The following is a 17,159-nucleotide window of genomic DNA, read 5'->3' as shown; positions in this document are numbered from 1 at the left end:
CTGGCAGGGGACAGGTCCTGACCCCATCCCTCGCCCTTGACCGCCAGGTCCCTCACAGCACATGCTGTCATGTGGCAGGGCACAACAACAACAAGGACAAATTGGTTAATGTGATTTCAAAACATGATTTGCAATTATAACTTGCCAGAGAGCATTCAATGATCCCATACATCAGGGAGAGTGGGTTTTTCTCCTTCGTTTGTTCCTGGAACCTCTAAACCAATTACCTTTACAGAAGCCAGAAGCAAAGCACTGCTCAGCAGACCTGAAGGGTGGGTTATCTCTGCACTCAATCACTTCCCTGCCAAGTACGGCACTGGGAACCAAGGACCCGAGGACAAGCCCCGGGGTAACCCCACCACTTCTCCCTGCAGCACTGTGGGGTTTGGAGGGGGTCCTGGGGCCCCCCAGCTCCCATAGCCCCCACCAGGACCTTGATACCACACAGGCTCCTCCAGCTTCCAGCCATGGGAGGCCCTGAACCCTAAGAGATGGGAACAAACTCTTCCTCTTGGCATAAGGGGACCATCCCTTCTGTCACCTCCAGAGGTGCCAGTAACAGCCGGCTCATCTCTGTCACCCAGGAAGGGCAGGATGTCCTTGCTGTCCCTGCTGGCAACACCCACAGCCCCATCGGGGCCAAGGGCTTTGCTCCTGTGGGCTTGCTGTCCTGCAGCAAGGACTTCAATGCCCTTAAATGCAACTTAAACACCTTTAAAGCCGAACAAGCCCTAGTGACCATGATGCTCCTAAGACTCAGCTCCTCTGAGTCTCAGCCTGTTTCCCCAGTGTCCCCAGTTGCTCAGCATCCCACTGGAAAGCTGGGCATGGGTCCAGCAGCATTTTCCTTTGAGCAGGCAAAGAGGGACTTGGTACCAGCTGCTGGAGGGATGCTCTGGCAGCTGTCCCTCAGGAGTGTGCCAGGGCCCCGCTCTGCTGGGGGACCCCTGCTCACAGGGGGACCCAACAGCCCACAGGGGACACTCCCACATGCACAGAGCTTGAGGGTCTCCAGGCTGCAAGCTGCTTTCCATCAGCTACCCCAGCCCCAGGGTCCTCCATCCCATGTTGCAGCCACCCAGGATTCCCAAGGATGGGGAAGGAGCCCAGGCAGCTCCTAGAGCCTCTGAGGAGGCATGGGACAATGTGTAGGACAGCTGGGCTGGGCTGCACTACACCCCAAAACCTGCCTGGACCAGGCACAGAGTCAGACCCCCAGCCAAACTCCCCCAGGATCTGTATCTGAGCGGCAGCTGAGGAGGGCAGTTGACATTTAGCAGAGAAGGAGCAGGGCTCCGGCATGGGACAGAGGAAGGAAATGTGGGGCAGTGTTGGGGGGTCGGCAGTGCCTGGGGGGCTCTCCCATTCAAAGCTGAGCTCCCTAGCAAGCTGTCACGAGTATGGAGCCGTCTGGGAGAACCCCAGGTGGGGCCAGGTGTGCTGCCCAGGGCCTGAGCAGCAGATGGTTGGGGAGCTGGAGACTGGGGAGCAGGGGAGGACTGGGGCCGCCTTTCAGCCCACATGACTGTAGCATCCTTGTTTAAAAGATATAAATAACTGGGCCAAAAACAGAGATGTGGCCACAGTCGTGTCCCTTCTCTCCCCAGGGCAGCAGTCAGTCTGGAGCCAGCCCAGGAGCAGATACAGCTCGTGCATCCCCAGTGAAGCTGTGGTTTGATCCAGCTCCCCAGGGGAGGCATCATCAGGGCCGTGCTGGGCCCCCACCCTCGCTGGGGTGACTGGCGATCCTGGGGCCAGACGGCAGCACACGGTCCTGCTGAGTGTGATCTGGCCACGAGGAGGAGAGGGGATAAAGGCCTTTTCATGGTCCGCCAGGGAAATAGATTCAGCAGGAGAAGCACAAAAGGACATGTTGGTGCTCAGGAATGAGGCTGCCATGTCCCCCAGCACTGAGGTCCCCAAGCTTCTGCAGCAGTGGGAGGTGGGGGCAGTTGCCTCAACTAGGGTGCAGCTGGGGAGCACTGGATGCCAGGGTCCTGGTGGGCACCCCCAGGTCCATGGCAGCATCACCCAGCCTTGCACTCGGGTGGGCTGAGCCTGGCATCGTTTCAGGCCAGCCAGTGCTGGCACGGTGGCTTCGCCACAGCTGGGAAAGCCCAGAGAGGCTGCCCCTCTCCCTCCCCTCTGAGCTGGCCGACAATTGGCTGCCCAGCGGGACGCCGGCCTTGATCTGCATCGCTGGCCGTCCCCACGGCTGAGCAAACAGAGGGGGAAACAGCCCCAGCCAGCCCCTGCCACTGCCGGCACACAGCCAGGCACCCGGCACCCCGTCAGCACTCCCATGCCCGGGGACTCCTGCCACCGAGCAGAGCTGACAGCACCACCCTGCCTGGCAATACCAGGGGGGTTAACAATACAGACCCACCTGCCGCACAGACAGGAAAAAGCCTGGGGAGCTGTGAGGGCTGAGATGAGAGGAGGGAGCAAAAGCTGGCATAAGTGCCCACTGCACTGGCAGAGAGGCTGTGCCAGGGTGGCCAGCACAGTGTGGAAAGCACCAAGGCACAGCCAGAGCAGCCCTGCAACTGGCCCCAAGTGCAGGGCAATCCCTCCTTGCTCAGCCCAGAGGCTGGTTCATCCAGTTCAGTGCTGTTTGCTGTGGGGCTGGGCCAGTCCCCAGGGCCTGTGGGCTAGTTGGGGCCAGCTGGTTGGCAGCGGGCAGCCAGTGTATGCCAGGGGCATGTGCCCCAACCCTGCTCAGCCACCCCATGCACTTCCCCCAGCAGCCTGATTCCCTGAAACCCTTTTCCATCTGCAGAGTATCATGGAAATTCACCCCCGGCCCCCTTCCCAGAGCTCTCCATCAGAGGGGCACCCCGTTCCCGGGGAGATGCCAGAGGCTCCAGTCCCATTTTCCCCAGTGCATTCCACGCCACACAGAGTCCCACCTGCCTGCTCTGTGGTACCCCTGGGACAACCACCCCGCCTGAAGGCAACAGGTCCCACCTGTCACCAGCATCGGCCTCGGATTGCTGCCGGAAGCCGAGGTGGCCAGGATGGGCGTGGGGGACACCGCCAGCAGCTCATGGTGGCACCGCGGCCTGCGTGGGGATGGGGACACGGTCTTCCAGCCGCTCCACTGGCACCGCAGCTTCGGCTGGTCCTCGGGGCGTGGGTGCCGGGGCACAGGCGGCTGCGCCGGCTCTGCCGAGAGCTCTGCCCGCTCCCCGTCCTGCCGCCGGCAAGGTGAGCGCGATACCGTGGCCGCCACTGGCCAGCCGCTCCCGGTTCCCGCCGAGCACGGATCTGGTGACCCTGCACGCCACCCACGCAGGAACGCCGCCATCCCGTGACGGCGTGGGCAGGGGGAGCCGGTCACGGCTGGAAGAGGGGCGGGAACCCTGGCACCAGGAGCCCGCGCCAGCCCCATGGCAGCACCGGGACTGCCCCACGCCGGGCTCCCGCCGACCCGCCTCGGGCTCGGTCCCCACCCCGTCGCTCTGGGTCCCGCCCGCCCCACGCCGGACCCGCCCCGGCCGCGCCACATCGCGGCTCCACCCCGGCCCGGCCGCGCGGGCCCCGATCGCCCTCTGACGGCAGCCGGTGGCACGGCCGGGCTGCTCCGGGACCCGCCAACTCGGCACACTCGTGTGACCCCCGGCCCGTGTCCCTCCCGGCCCGTTTGCCCCCGAAAGCCCTCTCTCCCCACACACCCTCATCTCCCCTTGCCAACCTGCCCACGGGGCTGCTGTCCCTTGTCCCCCGTGCTGGGGCGCTGGCAGGACAGCGCTGGCCCCTGAGAGCAGGGTGCTGGGACAGGGCAGGCAGGAAGGGTGCAGGCAGGGCCCTGGCAGCCCCCGGCTGTCCGTCTCTGAATTGGGGGCAGGGTCCTCGGGAGTGGCAGTTGAGGAGGCTTGAGGGTGCCCCCAGCACCCTGGCAAACTGGATGCTCTGCTAGGGGGCAGCCCTGGCCCCTCCCAACCTCTCCGCAGACCCCCACCGTGCTCAAAAGATCCCCGTGTAGCTCTACATTGTGCCCTGTGCCTTCACATGGCGCCACACAGCACAGAACGTTGTGCCATGCATCCGCACCCTCAGCAGCTCCAGGCCGTGCTGGCCTGCAGCGACACAGGCAAGAGCCCGGCTCTGTGCGGGCAACGTCCCGGGCTCCGTGTTCCCCCAGCCCCTCTCCTCCCGCACAGGGCACAGCTCCTGGGGAGAGACGCTGGGGTTCGGCGCGGTTCCCCAGCACAACCGGTGCTGGCAGAGCTCCCCAGCTGGGGGCTCCACAGCCTCTGGGGCAGCACCTGGCCACCGTTGCAACAGAAGGAACAAAACAAAACAGTTTCTTCAGATGGAATGTCCTGTCTTGTTTTATTATTAAATTGGTGCCTCCCGCACTGGCGGGCACCGCAGAGCAGAGCTCGGCTCCCTCACCCTTACGCCCTACCACTGGGCAGCTGGGCTGAGCCTGAGCCTCCCTTTCGGAGGCTGGGGCAGGCGTGGGTGGAGGGACAGCCTCCCTCCTCTGGGGACGGGCTTGTTCCTGTCCCAGCCCAGTGTGCTGCCCAACTCCTGCCCCGGCTGCGTGGCTCCCGCCCGGATAAAGCTGCCGCACCCCCGGCTCCCAGCACACTGGGTGGGCGAGAGGAGCCGTGCGGTTTGAACTGCCCTGGCCCGGCCGAGAGCTCGTTACACATTTACCCCGCGTTAATGAGGCAGCACGGCTGCTCCTGTCCTTTGGACCACAAGGGTGCTTTGCAGGCAGCCAGCCGGCCCTGGGGCCCCAGCCGGGCAGGGCTCTGGGGGTCCCGCGGGGTGAGTCCCCCGGACACAGGCACCGCGGCAACAGCCACGTCCCCGTTCTCTTCTCCCAGCCCCGCTGGGCCGGGCTTTGCAGGAGCAGATGCGGTGGAAGGACGGTGACAGCACAGTCGCCCTGGCACCCTTTCGGGCATAGACAGGACGAAGCGGGCAGGGACAGGTTCTTGGGGATGTCGGGATGCTCCATGGCTGCGATCGGGGACTCAGGGCTTGCCCACGGCTCTCCTGACTTTCCAGCACAGGCAGAGGGGTTGGAGGCACCCTGAGAAGCCACTGCGTCCCGAGGGGCTGTCCCTGAGCGACCGGTCGGGTCGCGGGGTGCACAGGGAGGACACGGAACACAGTTGCCTTTTGTTGGTGCCGGCCCCGGGAGCAGGGACCGGGGCTTTGCGTCCCCTCCCTCCGCCCCCGCCGCCGGCAGGACTGGCGCCCGGCACCGGGGATTTGGGGTTTAAAGAGCAGGAGACAGCCGCAGCCCCAGCTCACCCACGAGGCGAGGAGGCAGGAGAGCTCCAGCAGAGCCAGCGTGCCATAGCAGGTGAGATGGTGGCTGCAGGGAACCGGGCTGCCCTGTTGAGGGGGGCTGTAGGGTCAGGGGGCCGGAGTGGTGGAGCTCCTTTGTGGGATGCCAGGTCACTGTCTCCCCTCTGTTGGTCCTGGGTGCTGGTGGTCTCAGTCACGATCCCGAGAAGGATGGGGGGGCATCATCAGGCACGTGCCGCCTCCTTGTCCCTGTCACTCCACGTCTGAGAGGGGGGTCCTTGAGCCCTCTCCCAGCTGGGGTGAGCATTGCTTCATTGGGGGTTTCCTATGCCGTGTCACTTCCCCAGGGCACTGGTTTACAGAAAAAGGGGGACTTGCTCAGTGCCTTCCCATCTGTGGTTTCTCCACTGCACTTGCCGGCTCAGCCCCAGGCAGAGCTTGCCCTGGCTGGGACCTAGGCGAGCTCTGAGCCATTCAGGAAAGAGGGGAGCCCAACACTGGGCACTCGGCTGGGCAGAAGCAGGAGCTGGGCCGGCAGACAAGGCCCTATTGTGCCCCACTGGGGCCGCCAGCTCGCCCATCAATAGCCGCATTATGCTCGGTGGTGGCCCCCCCAGCCTTCCCAGCCGCCGCGGCTCTGCGGGAGCACCGTGGGAGGCGAGCTGAAGTGGCTGTTGTGTTCGGGTCTAGGGGTGAGAGAAAGAGGGTGGGCAGGGCAGGGTGCAAGGACCCCCCTGCCATTGCCTGTCTGGGTGCTGCTGGGTGCTGTGGCAGTGGGATGCTCTGCTCCCTGATGCCACTCGCTTTGGGGGCATGATGCCCTGGATGAGGAGCAGGCAGGCTCAGGGGGCACCGAAGCACCCCTGTCCTCCCTTCCCTGCCCTTGTCATCCCACCAGGCATTGGCTCTGTCCAAAGTGGCCATGGCCAGGCTGTGCTCATGCGCACTGCCCCAGGGCAGGGGTGAGCAAGTGGGCAGTGAGGGGCTGACATCAGCCCTGGGCACAGATGCCGCTGGGCCAGCAGGAGCAGATGCACGGTCCTGCATGCTTCCCAGTGAGACACTCCCCGGCTAAAATTACCGATTCCATGGCAGGGACACCAGCTTATTTTTAAAGCCTAGAGGAGCTGGATGCCACTGTTTGGTGTGCCACAGGGCAGGGCAGCAGGCAGGGGGGCTCAGCCAACATCTCTCCTGCCCTTCTGCTGGGACGGGGAGAGGGCCTGGCTGGGGCCAGAGTGCTGGGATCTTGTGTTCCACACACTATGGCTCCACTGACACTCCTGCCCTGTTGGTAAGGTTTTGAGGAGCTTCAGGCTCAGCATTTTTTGATGCATGGGATACAGCCCGTCTGCCTGCCCCAGAGCCTGGCTGCCAGCAGCCACAAAGCCAAGGGCAGATGTTTACCCCAGGGCAGCAGGATGGGATCCTAGAAGCCCAGGATCCCTCCCTTTCCCCAAAAACCATGGTGCTGCATTGGGAGGATGGACATCTCCTTCATCACCAACCCAAAGGCTCACCATGCACCCCATAGCCTGGTCCCACAGCAGGGATACTTGGCACTCCAGACATGTTCAGGCACAGGGGTGCACCCAGCACCCCACATCCCCTGACCAGCCTGGCTCTCCCCAGCACAGGGTGAGGACAATTAAAAAGGGATTAACCAGCCTACACTGATATGGTGCTGCCGGGAGCCGGTACCTAATCCTGGCAGGAATGCATCGGGGCCATGCGGGTCCCTGCTGTGTGGGTCTCACACCAATGTGCTGTGATGGGGGGTGGATGTAGGGTCAGGAGGGTGTATCCATAGACGCAGTGTGAGCCCTGAGCTGGTGACCCGCTGGGACATCACCACCACACCAGGCTATGAGGATGCAGCTGACTCAGGCATGTTTGCTCACCATCAGAGCAGACCCTCTCGCTGGCACACTTGGCACCCCATGGGTTCTGTCTCCTGCCTGGTGTGTCCTCCCTTTGTACCAGGGATGTGGCAGCCACTCGAGGCCGATGCCATCCTGTGACTGGACACCACATGCCATGGGGACACACAGCCACTTCACTGTCTTGGTGCACAGCCAAGCCAGGAATGATGGCAAGGAGACACTGGCATAGCCATTGAAGTGGTGATGGGAGAGATTCCTGCAGTGCTCATGGTACAGCAGGGCTCACCTCAGTCCCCTGGAAAAGCCACAGGCTGTGGTAGGGAGCAGGGCTTGGGATGGGGACCCAGCCTGGCCGGGGATAGAGGGACCAGACAGGCAGGCAGTGAGGCACCCTGTGCTGGGGAACTCCCAAAGGAGTCCTAAAGCTGGTGCTGTCACAAACCACTGAGGGCTTTTTGGGGTGGCCAGGCCCAGGAGGTACAAGCTTGAGGAAGTCATCCCCATGCCCGGGCCACAGGTGCAGGCTGGGGTGAGGATGCCTCTCCTCCTTCTGCTCCCTCCTCTCTCCCCGGCAAGCTGGCAGTGTCACCAGAAGTGCTAGCAAAGGCCACCCTGCTGCACAAGCACATCTCTTGGCTGGGGAACAGGGCCATGCCAAGCACAGATGGCACGAGGACAGCTACAGCACCAGTTGTAGCTCACCTTGCACCCCCTTCATTTTGGCTGGCCCTGGCCACGATGGCTCCAGCAGGTCAGAGGGTTGATCCTCAGCCCTTACAGAGATGGGGAGGGGGGGTACCCTGAAGACACCTTGCTCCGGGTCACCCCACAGATCCCTGCACCATCGCCAGGGCCCTCCCAGTGGCTAGCAGGATGGGGACAAATCGCGGCTCATCTCTGTGCAGGCTCTCCAGCAGCCACTGGTGGTGGTCAGCCACATGTTGGCACACATACATCCCATGCTGTGCCAGTGGGCAAGCTGGCACAGGAGGTGCAGGACATGCTGCCTGCTGCCACGCTGCTCCTGGGAGCCCTGCGGAGGTGGGAAGGAGCCGTTTCCTACCGCAAACACCGCTGGGGGTTCGGGTGCTGCTGGCAGAGCTACCGCTGCACACCAGAGCCGGAACCACCAGGGGAGATTTGGCCGAGGCAGCAATCCCCCAGCACGGATGTGCCGGCGGCAGAGAAGGGATCAAAGAGCGAAGGAGCCGGCACCTGCTCACACTGCCAGCGGTGACACGCCTATGCTGGCAGGGAGCCAGGTCTCTGGCACCTGGCCTTGCCGCCCTCTGCAGGGCTGGCAGTGAGCACAGGGATGAGGGTGGGATGCTGGTGGAGATGCTCATTCCGGCTGGGGACTGTCACCATGTCAGCAGCTAGCAGCTTCAGCGCTTGCCAAGAACACCCGGCAAGGCAGAAAGGGGTGGCCGGCGGGCGACGTGGCGCATCCCTCCCGTGCCGTTTTTTCCGGGATAGAAGCCCAGCCCTTCTGACTCCTGATGGTTTCTCCAGGCAGAGCTGCTGCCAGCAAGGTCCTTGCCGGGCTCTGGGGCTCAGTGACAGTGACACCACACAGCCACCTCAGCACACATACCGAGAGCCACACCAGGTGGAAAGGTCCCAGCTGGGTGGAGGGAAGCTGAGGCACAGTGCTGGCACAACAAAGGAAGATGCCCACTGTGCAGGGCTGGGCACAGCATCGCTGTCCCCACTGCCCCAGCTGGTCCTGATGGCTGGGACAGTAGGGACAGAGACACCATGCCCAACCATGTCATGGCCACCCAGCCCAAAACCCTGTCAGAGCACCTGGGTAAAGTCCTGCAGCAGAGTAACACCTGCCAGCCGCTCCCCTGCCACCTGTCCCCTTGATGTCCCCATCCCCTTTGCCACCCACGACACTGGACTGGCACTTGGCACTGCAGCGCAACTAGGAGGAGAGTGGGCGGTACACCCGTGCCAGCAGCAGGAATGTTACCGGCAGTGAGCCGGAAGGGCATTGCTTGGGCACCCAGCCTGGCACAGCTCCTCCTGCCTGCTGCTGGCCTGTCTGTGCCTGCCTGCATGGCTCCCGCTGCCTGCTGAACCCACTGCCTGCCTGTGGCAGCTGTCTACCCACACCTGCACCTGACGTGCCTGCATCCACTGCCAGGCTGCCAGCACCTGCGGCCAGCCTGCATCCGCTGCCTGCCTGCGCTCACTGCCGGCACACCTGCACCCGCTGCCTGCCTGCAACCCCTGCCTCCTCACTCGCCCTGCACCTTCCTGCACCCGCTGCTTCCTGCACCCACTGCTTGACTGCCCACACCTGCTGCCTCCCCACTCATGCTGAACCAGCCTTCCTGGACTCTGGCAACCACAGGTAGGGACAGCCAGGGGCATAGGAGGAATAAAAGGCAGGGGTGGCCCCCAGGGCAGCCCATGTCCCCCCGGCCCCGAGCTCTGCCTGCCGAGGCACGCGTGGCCTCGCTGCCGGCGCCGCTCGGCACTTGCTATTCTTGGCAGTGGTGGCTGGAAAATGGGAGGCAGTGGAGGAATTTTGTTTGCTCCGGGCTGGGTCTGGGCCAGACATCTGGGCTGCAGCTGAGTGGGGTGCAGGACCAGCCCCCCACCGTCCACGGTATGGCCCCTGGTGCCCTTCAGCACCCCCTGGCACAGCCCCTAGCACCCCACACCGGGGCAGGCAGCATGCAGCCAGCAGCTGCTCACCCCAGGGACAAGGCAGCTGGGCCACCCGTGTGCTGAGCGTGGCATGCTCAGCTCTGCCCCAGGGATGGCGGGTGTCACTGTTGGCCACGCGTTGTGGCAGCACGGCTCTGTGTGAGTGGGTGTGAGGGTGCCTGGAGGTGTTTGCACGCGTGTGTTTGCACGTGTATGAGTGCGCGTTTCCACACGAGTGTACGTGTGCACGCGTGTTAGCGTGTGCGCGTGCCCCCGTGCCCCGCCCCGCCCCGCCGGGGCCGCCCCGCTCCCTCCCGGCGGACGCGGAGGGCGGGGCCGGGCCGAGCCGAGCGGAGCCGGGACCCAGGTGGGTGCTGAGGGTCGGGCAGGGTGCGGGGGCTGCCGGGGCCGGGGGGCTCCCGGGGCCGGTACGGGGAGGTGTCCGGGGCCGGGTTCTCTGCGCTGCCGTCGGGGCTCTGCCCGGGCTGGCACTAGGGCACTGGAGGCGGGGTCCGTGTCCCGGCTGGCAGCGGGGTGCTGGGTGAGCTGGATCTGCCCGGGCTGGCACCGGGGGTCTCGGGGGGCTGCGTCCGTGCCAGGGCTGGCACTGGGACGCTGAGGGATTGCCGCTGCGGGTCTCAGGGACCTCGGTCTGCCGGGCTGGCACCGGGGGTCTAGGGGCCTGGATCTGCCAGTGCTGACACCGGGGGTCTCTGGTGCTGCCGCTGCTGCCCACCTCCTCCAACTTCCCCCCGTGCCAGCACCGGGCTGGGGCAACTGGCGTGTGGGGTCCGTGGCCGGGGGTCTGCCCTGACCCCTCCATGGGGGCTGGCAGGTGCTGGGCAGGTGGGAGGACCCTTGGTGTCCCCACGATGGCCCTTGCTCACGACAGTGGGGGTGTCTGGCAGAGCCTGGTGGGTCCCCCGCCTCATCCCGGCACCTCTGGAAATGTCATTAGCGCCTCACGCCAGGCTGCTGGGCAGCCCAGCCCTGCGGCACTGTGCCTGACTGGGGCCGCTGCCTGCCCAGGACTCGCTCCCCACCCTGCCAGCCCGGGACGGGGCTGCCCCTGCCTGTAGGAGCCCAGGGCAAGCCCCAGCCGGTGTGCTGGGCAGCAGGCAGACGTGCCCAGATCTGTGCTGGGCACTGCCACCCACACATGCCCCCTGGCCCGGCACCCACTGTGGCCGGGCTCACACCATGCTGGAGCAGCGCAGCAGACCCTGGGGCAGTGACACCAGCCCCGGTGCTGCAGCGGGGCTTCGGTTGTCACCAGTGTCCTGGCAAGGCCTTGGTGGCCACAGCACGGGTGAAAACCTGTTGGCTGTTCTGGGGGCTGATGACCAGCGTGGCCGGGCTTGTGCTTCACACTCAGTGCGGGGAGGTGCTGGCTGGCACATCCTGGCCGCCTGTAGCTGCCCGGGGCTGCTGTGGCGTGGCCGGCAGGTGAGGTGAGGAGCTGCGTGTTGGTGTGATGCTTGTGATAATCATCACCGCCTGCTCCCTGAGGGAGAGTGTGCCAGTGCCGGAGACAGAGAAACTCTTCTCCTACCCCATGGTGGGCACCTGTGAGGATGGCGGGGATGCCTGTGTGGGCCTCTTGGGGGGATATGGGCACCTGTTCAGCCAGAGCCCCCCTAAACCCAGCTGTTTTTCACAGGCTGGTACAAGAAGGGCCAGGGGCCAAACAGCAGGGGCTGTCACAGTGGGGGAAACTGAGGTACGAGACCCCTTTTTTCCCACAATGGCCAGCTTGCGTGGCACTCAGGAGCCCACCGCCTGTCTGGCATGCCCTGGCTGGCTGGCATCACCCCAGTGCTCGCCCCGTCCCTGCAGGACAGCTCTGTGCTCGCAGGCAGCAATGGGCAGAGCCCAGCGCACTCCTGCCAGCAGGGCTCAGGCAGGCATGGGGAGGGCTGGGTGCTGCTCGGCCACGCTGCCTCAGTTTCCCTTCAGGCAGGAGCGGGAGGGCTGTTCCTGGAGCCTGTTTGGTTCAGGGTCAGATTAACAGGGGCTTAAAAAACAGAGAGGGGTGTGGCTGGCCTGTTGCCCCCCAACAATCACCGGGTCAAGCCTGTGCTGTGCTGGGGTCGCCCTATGCCAGTACTTGGTGTTCTCCCAATCCCAGCAGCAGCGCCAGGGAGGGATTGTGGTCTGGGGGCTGTGGGGAGGGGGCTGTAACCTGAGCTGAGATCTCGCTTCTCTTCCCCAGCCGCGGGGCCGCCAGCCAGGCCCCGGCCATGAGCCGCACGCTGCTCCTGCTCCTGCTCCTGCTGCGTGGCCCTGCTGCTGCCGCCAGCCGCCCCCCACCTGCTGCCACCCCCCGCCTCAAGCTGGCCTTCCATGGTGAGTGTGGGACATGCGATCAGGCGTGGGTGAGACGGTGCTGTGTCAGCACCCAGCATCATTCCGGGGGACAGGGGACAGCATAGCAGGAAGGGTGCAAAACCCCCGCACTGCCCTGCACCAGCACCAGTACCAGCGCTGCCCTCCCCCCAGGCTGCCAGGCATCGGCATGGGCTGCTGAGTTCCTTGCCTGATGCCAGCCCCCCAGGGCCACCTGCCTGCCCTCGGGGCCATGCCTGTGCTTTGGCCTTCGCCCTTGGCCCCCGGCATGTGCCGGCTCAGGTGCCTGTCCCCCTGTGGTGCACCATGGCAGCGCTCACCGGTCCTGGCTGCTCCAGGCCCGGCGGGACACCGTGCTGGCCGGGGAGCCAGTGCCGTGTCCCATCCGGCCACCCCGCGGGCTGCAGCACCGCGCAGGGGGCTTTGTCTGGTGACGGGTCCGGGCGAGCACTCTCCTCCCAGCCTGACAAAGGGCTGTTTGTTCCCGCCACAGTGGGATTAGCTCCACAGGGCAGGGAATGGCCCCTTCTCCCCCGCCGCCTGCTGCCAGGGTGGGGGGCATAGGGATGGGTGCTGGGGGATACAGGGATGGGTGATGGGGGCTGTGGGGATGGCTGCTGGGCAGTGCAGGGATGGGTGTCCGGCTGGAGTGGGGATGGGTGCTGGGCCGGCTCAGGGTTGATGAACCCGGTCAAGCCAGTGCGACAGGTTTGGGGGAGGGGGCAACACAGCCAGGGGACCGTAGCCAGATCCAGGTCTGCCTGGGGCGCATGTCCAGGGCCAGGGAGCACGGCGGGCAGCGGCAGGTGCCGTGGCTGGCCCGGGCTGAGCGGTGCTGCGGGTCCCACAGAGCTGCGGGCTCGTCACGGGCTGCGCCTCTTCACGCTGGAGCGCTCCTGCTGCTACGAGGCCCTGCTGCTGGACGAGGAGCGTGGCCGCCTCTTCGCTGGAGCCCAGAACAACCTCCTCTCCCTGGCACTGGATGACATCAGCCAGCGGGACAGGAAGGTAACGCGGGGGGGACACACATGCCAGCCAGGGGGCCCCAGGTGCACCCCAGGGCTGTGAGTGTCCCCCCATTTTTTCCCTGCAGATCTACTGGCCAGCACAGGTGGAGTGGAGGGAGGAGTGCAACTGGGCTGGCAAAGACATCACTGTGAGTGCTGGGAGGTGCTGGGAGGGGTGCTGGGGGGCTGCCCCAGCATTGCTTCCTCAGCACTGCCTCCCCATGCATTCCCCCCCGAGGCCGAGTGCATGAACTTCGTGAAGATCCTGCACCCCTACAACCGGACCCACCTGTACGCCTGCGGCACCGGCGCCTTCCACCCCGTCTGCGCCTTTGTGGAGGCTGGCCAGCACCCAGAGGTGAGCCCCTCAGCACCGCCGTGACCCCTGGCTGCTGCTGTCCACCCTCCTCCTTTACTTACCCCCCTCCAGGAGCCCATCTTCAAGCTGGACCCCCGGCACATAGAAGATGGCAAGGGGAAGAGTCCCTATGACCCCCAGCACACAGCTGCCTCCGTCCTCGTGGGTAAGGGAGAGCTGAGCCCAGTGCTGGTGGGCAGTGCACTGGGGGGTGCCAGGGGACCCCCATAACGCTTCCCTCCCGCCTGCTAGGCGAGGAGCTCTACTCCGGGGTGGCCACCGATCTGATGGGCCGTGACTTTACCATCTTCCGCAGCCTGGGCCGGCGTCCCTCCATCCGCACCGAGCAGCACGACTCCCGCTGGCTCAATGGTCAGTGCAGGGGAGCAGGAGGGTTGGGGGGCTGCTGGGATCCTGGCATGGCATTACTGCTCCCTGGATGCATCAGGGTAATGAGTCCTCTAGGCTCAGCCACAACCTGTTCTCTGCTGCCTGTGGAGGGTGATTTGGGGAGTCCCCGTGCCTGGTGGGGTTCCACTCTCACTCTACCTCTGCCCTGCAGCTGGGCATGGGGTGTCTGCACCCTCCTGCAACTCCAGTGGGTGCTCCAGGGTGCTCAGGGAACAGAGCTAGCAGAGACACTGGACGTAGCACCCTTCTGCCTCCAGAACCCAAGTTCGTGGCCATTTTTTGGGTGCCGGAGAGCGAGGACCCCGATGATGACAAGATCTACTTCTTCTTCCGCGAGACGGCGGTGGAGCGGCAGCAGGGGCTGGGCAAGACCAGCTTCGCTCGCATCGGCCAGATCTGCCGGGTAAGAGCATCTGTGGGCAGGTGGGCTGGGAGGGCCTTGGGGTGCCACCCACTCCTGCTAACGCGAGCGCCCTCTCTCTCCCCTCTCTCCCGGCAGAACGATGTAGGGGGGCAGCGCAGCCTGGTGAACAAGTGGACAACCTTCCTGAAGGCTCGGCTCATCTGCGCCGTGCCAGGACACGATGGGGCAGACACCCACTTTGATGAGCTCCGTGAGTTGGGGTGGGAGTGGGTCCCCCAGGGTACCCATGGGCAACCATGGCGTGTCAAGGCAGCACTGATGCCTTCCCGGCTTGCAGGGGACGTGTTCCTGCTGCAGACAAGGGACAAGCGCAACCCTCTGGTCTACGCTGTCTTCTCCACCTCCAGGTCGAGCCCTCCCCCTACTCCCCCCACTATGCCCAGCGGTGCCTCCCTCTCCCCTCACATTGTCCCCTCTCTCTCCCGTCAGCTCCGTTTTCCAGGGCTCAGCCGTCTGCGTCTACACCATGGCCGACATCCGCCGGGCTTTCCTTGGCCCCTTCGCACACAAGGAGGGTCCCAACTACCAGTGGGTGTCATACCAGGGACGCGTGCCATACCCCCGCCCAGGCATGGTACGTGGCACAGGGGTGTCCCGGCTGCTGCCATCAGTGGGTTCCAGTACCTGAGGTGTGGGCTGTGGGGAGCAAGACCCCACTCAGCCAGCACCGCCCCCGCACAGTGCCCCAGCAAGACCTTCGGCACCTTCAGCTCCACCAAGGACTTCCCAGATGAGGTGATCCAGTTTGCCCGGCACCACCCACTGATGTACAACCCAGTGCTGCCCCACGGCCAGCGTCCCCTTTTCCTACAAGCTGCTGTGCCCTACACCTTCACCCGCATTGCTGTGGACCGTGTCACTGCCGCTGATGGCCACTATGATGTCCTCTTCATTGGCACAGGCATGTGGTGACCCTGGGGCTGAGGACACAGCTGGGGGATGTTGCAGCTGTGACTCCCAGCCTAACCCCTCTCTGCCTGCAGACATTGGCACGATGCTGAAGGTGGTCTCGGTGCCCAAGGAGAGCTGGCACCGCATGGAGCCGCTGCTGCTGGAGGAGCTGCAGGTCTTCCAAGTGAGACAGAGCTTCATGCCCATCCAGTGGGACCCCTTGGGCACCCCCTTGTGCTGCCTGTGCTCTGGATCATGCCGGAGTGCTCCAGCTACTGGGATACGGGGGCCGGCAGCCTGGATCCCCCACACACCCTAACTCCTGCCCGCACTCTGCCCACAGGACGCTTCCCCCATCACCAGCCTGCAGCTCTCCTCCAAGCGGGTAAGGGGTGCCCCAGGGGGTTCCCATGTTTTGCTGAGGCTCTGCCGGGCCCCATGCCACAGCACCGGGGTGCTGAGCTCCGCTCTCCACCCGCCCTCCAGCAACAGCTCTACGCTGGCTCAACCACAGCACTGGCCCAGCTGCCCTTGCACCGCTGCAGCGCCTATGGCAAAGCCTGTGCTGAGTGCTGCCTGGCCCGCGATCCATACTGTGCCTGGGATGGCACCACCTGCACCCGCTACATCCCCAACACCAAGAGGTAGGTGATATGCTAGTGCACGGTGCTGGGCTGGCCAGCCTGCCCTGAGGCCACAGTGACGGGCGCAGGTGATGCTGCTGCAGCGTCTGCTCCTTCACCACCTTCCCGCAGGCGTTTCCGCCGGCAGGACGTCCGCAATGGTGACCCCAATGCACTTTGCTCTGAAGGTGAGCCGGGACTTGGCCAGGGGTCCAGCCCTGCCAGGGTAGGGGGCTGATGGCCAGGCCATGTCCCCACAGACCCCCGGCGGGGCAGCGTGCCCCAGAAGCAGCTCTATGGGGTAGAGGGCAGCACTGCCTTCCTGGAGTGCATCCCCAAATCCTTGCAAGCCCACATCCTCTGGACATACCAGCGCACCCGGGATGATCCCCAGCGAGAGGTAGGCTCTCCCCGGCCAGGTGCTACCGGTAGGACCGTGCCATGCTGTGCCAACCTGACCAGCCATTGCCGTGGCTGCCACAGGTGCAGGTGGATGAGCGGGTGGTGCGAACGGAGCGGGGTGTCCTGCTGCGCAGCGTGCAGCACGCCGACGCCGGCTTCTACCTGTGCCACGCCACCGAGCACGGCTTCACCCAGCCACTGCTGCGGCTCTCCCTGGAGGTCATCGGCACCCAGCAGGCAGCAGGCGTGGCCCCCGCCAGCGACCCCCAGCTTGTCGCTGCGCCCCCTGGGCACAAGGTCTGGTACAGGGACTTTCTCCAGCTGGTGGAGCGCCCGCCGCTGGGGGCTGTGGACAGGGTCTGCCAGCGGCTCTGGAGCCGGGGGAGACCTCCACCGCCCCCCCGTGCCTACGCTGGACCCCCCGGCCGCAGGCAGGGCGAGGAGCCGCGCAAAGCCCGCCGCCGGCGCACCCGTGAGGGGCCGCGGGCCGAGCGGGGCCCCCGCAGTGCATCCCCCTGGTGACCCTGGGGCTGGCCCCGGGCACCAGGCTCTGCCTAGGAGCGGGGCTGCGGGCAGGGGCAAAGCCCCTCCCAGTCTCGGCTGCCCCACCAGCAGCACTGGAGCAGGGCACGGGCAGCAGTGGGGACCACAGCTCTGGGGTCAGAAGGGCAGCCAGGCTGACCACCCCCACATGGAGGGGCCACCAGCCACCTGTGCCACTGGCTCCAGCGCCAGTGCGGGGACTGAGCCGGCTGCTGGCACCGCAGTGTCACCAAAATATTTATTAACAACTGTTACAGATGAATGTAAACCTGCCCCTGGGCATGGCACCACGGGGGACAGGACAGCAGGGCCACGCTCGGGTGCCAGGGGTCTGTGTGTGGGAGC

General features: G+C 65.2%; 1 protein-coding gene across 1 annotated transcript; it reads left to right on the top strand.

Moving 5' to 3' along the window:
* Positions 1-10,155: 10,155 nt before the first annotated feature.
* Positions 10,156-17,129, top strand: SEMA3B (semaphorin 3B). The gene is made up of 18 exons (XM_080350215.1): positions 10,156-10,176; positions 12,022-12,155; positions 13,006-13,163; positions 13,249-13,311; positions 13,401-13,520; positions 13,593-13,686; positions 13,773-13,892; positions 14,189-14,334; positions 14,431-14,545; positions 14,633-14,702; positions 14,785-14,929; positions 15,037-15,256; positions 15,339-15,430; positions 15,590-15,631; positions 15,733-15,890; positions 16,002-16,057; positions 16,130-16,269; positions 16,353-17,129. The coding sequence occupies exons 2-18, from the start codon at positions 12,050-12,052 to the stop codon at positions 16,791-16,793; spliced, it is 2,286 nt and encodes a 761-aa protein (XP_080206341.1). The 5' UTR covers positions 10,156-10,176; positions 12,022-12,049; the 3' UTR covers positions 16,794-17,129.
* Positions 17,130-17,159: the final 30 nt, after the last annotated feature.

Source organism: Nesoenas mayeri (assembly GCF_963082525.1).
Source record: "Nesoenas mayeri genome assembly, chromosome: 10".
Classification (NCBI taxonomy): domain Eukaryota; kingdom Metazoa; phylum Chordata; class Aves; order Columbiformes; family Columbidae; genus Nesoenas; species Nesoenas mayeri.
Note: the sequence above shows the minus strand (reverse complement) of the source record. Positions and strands in the feature narration are given on the sequence as shown.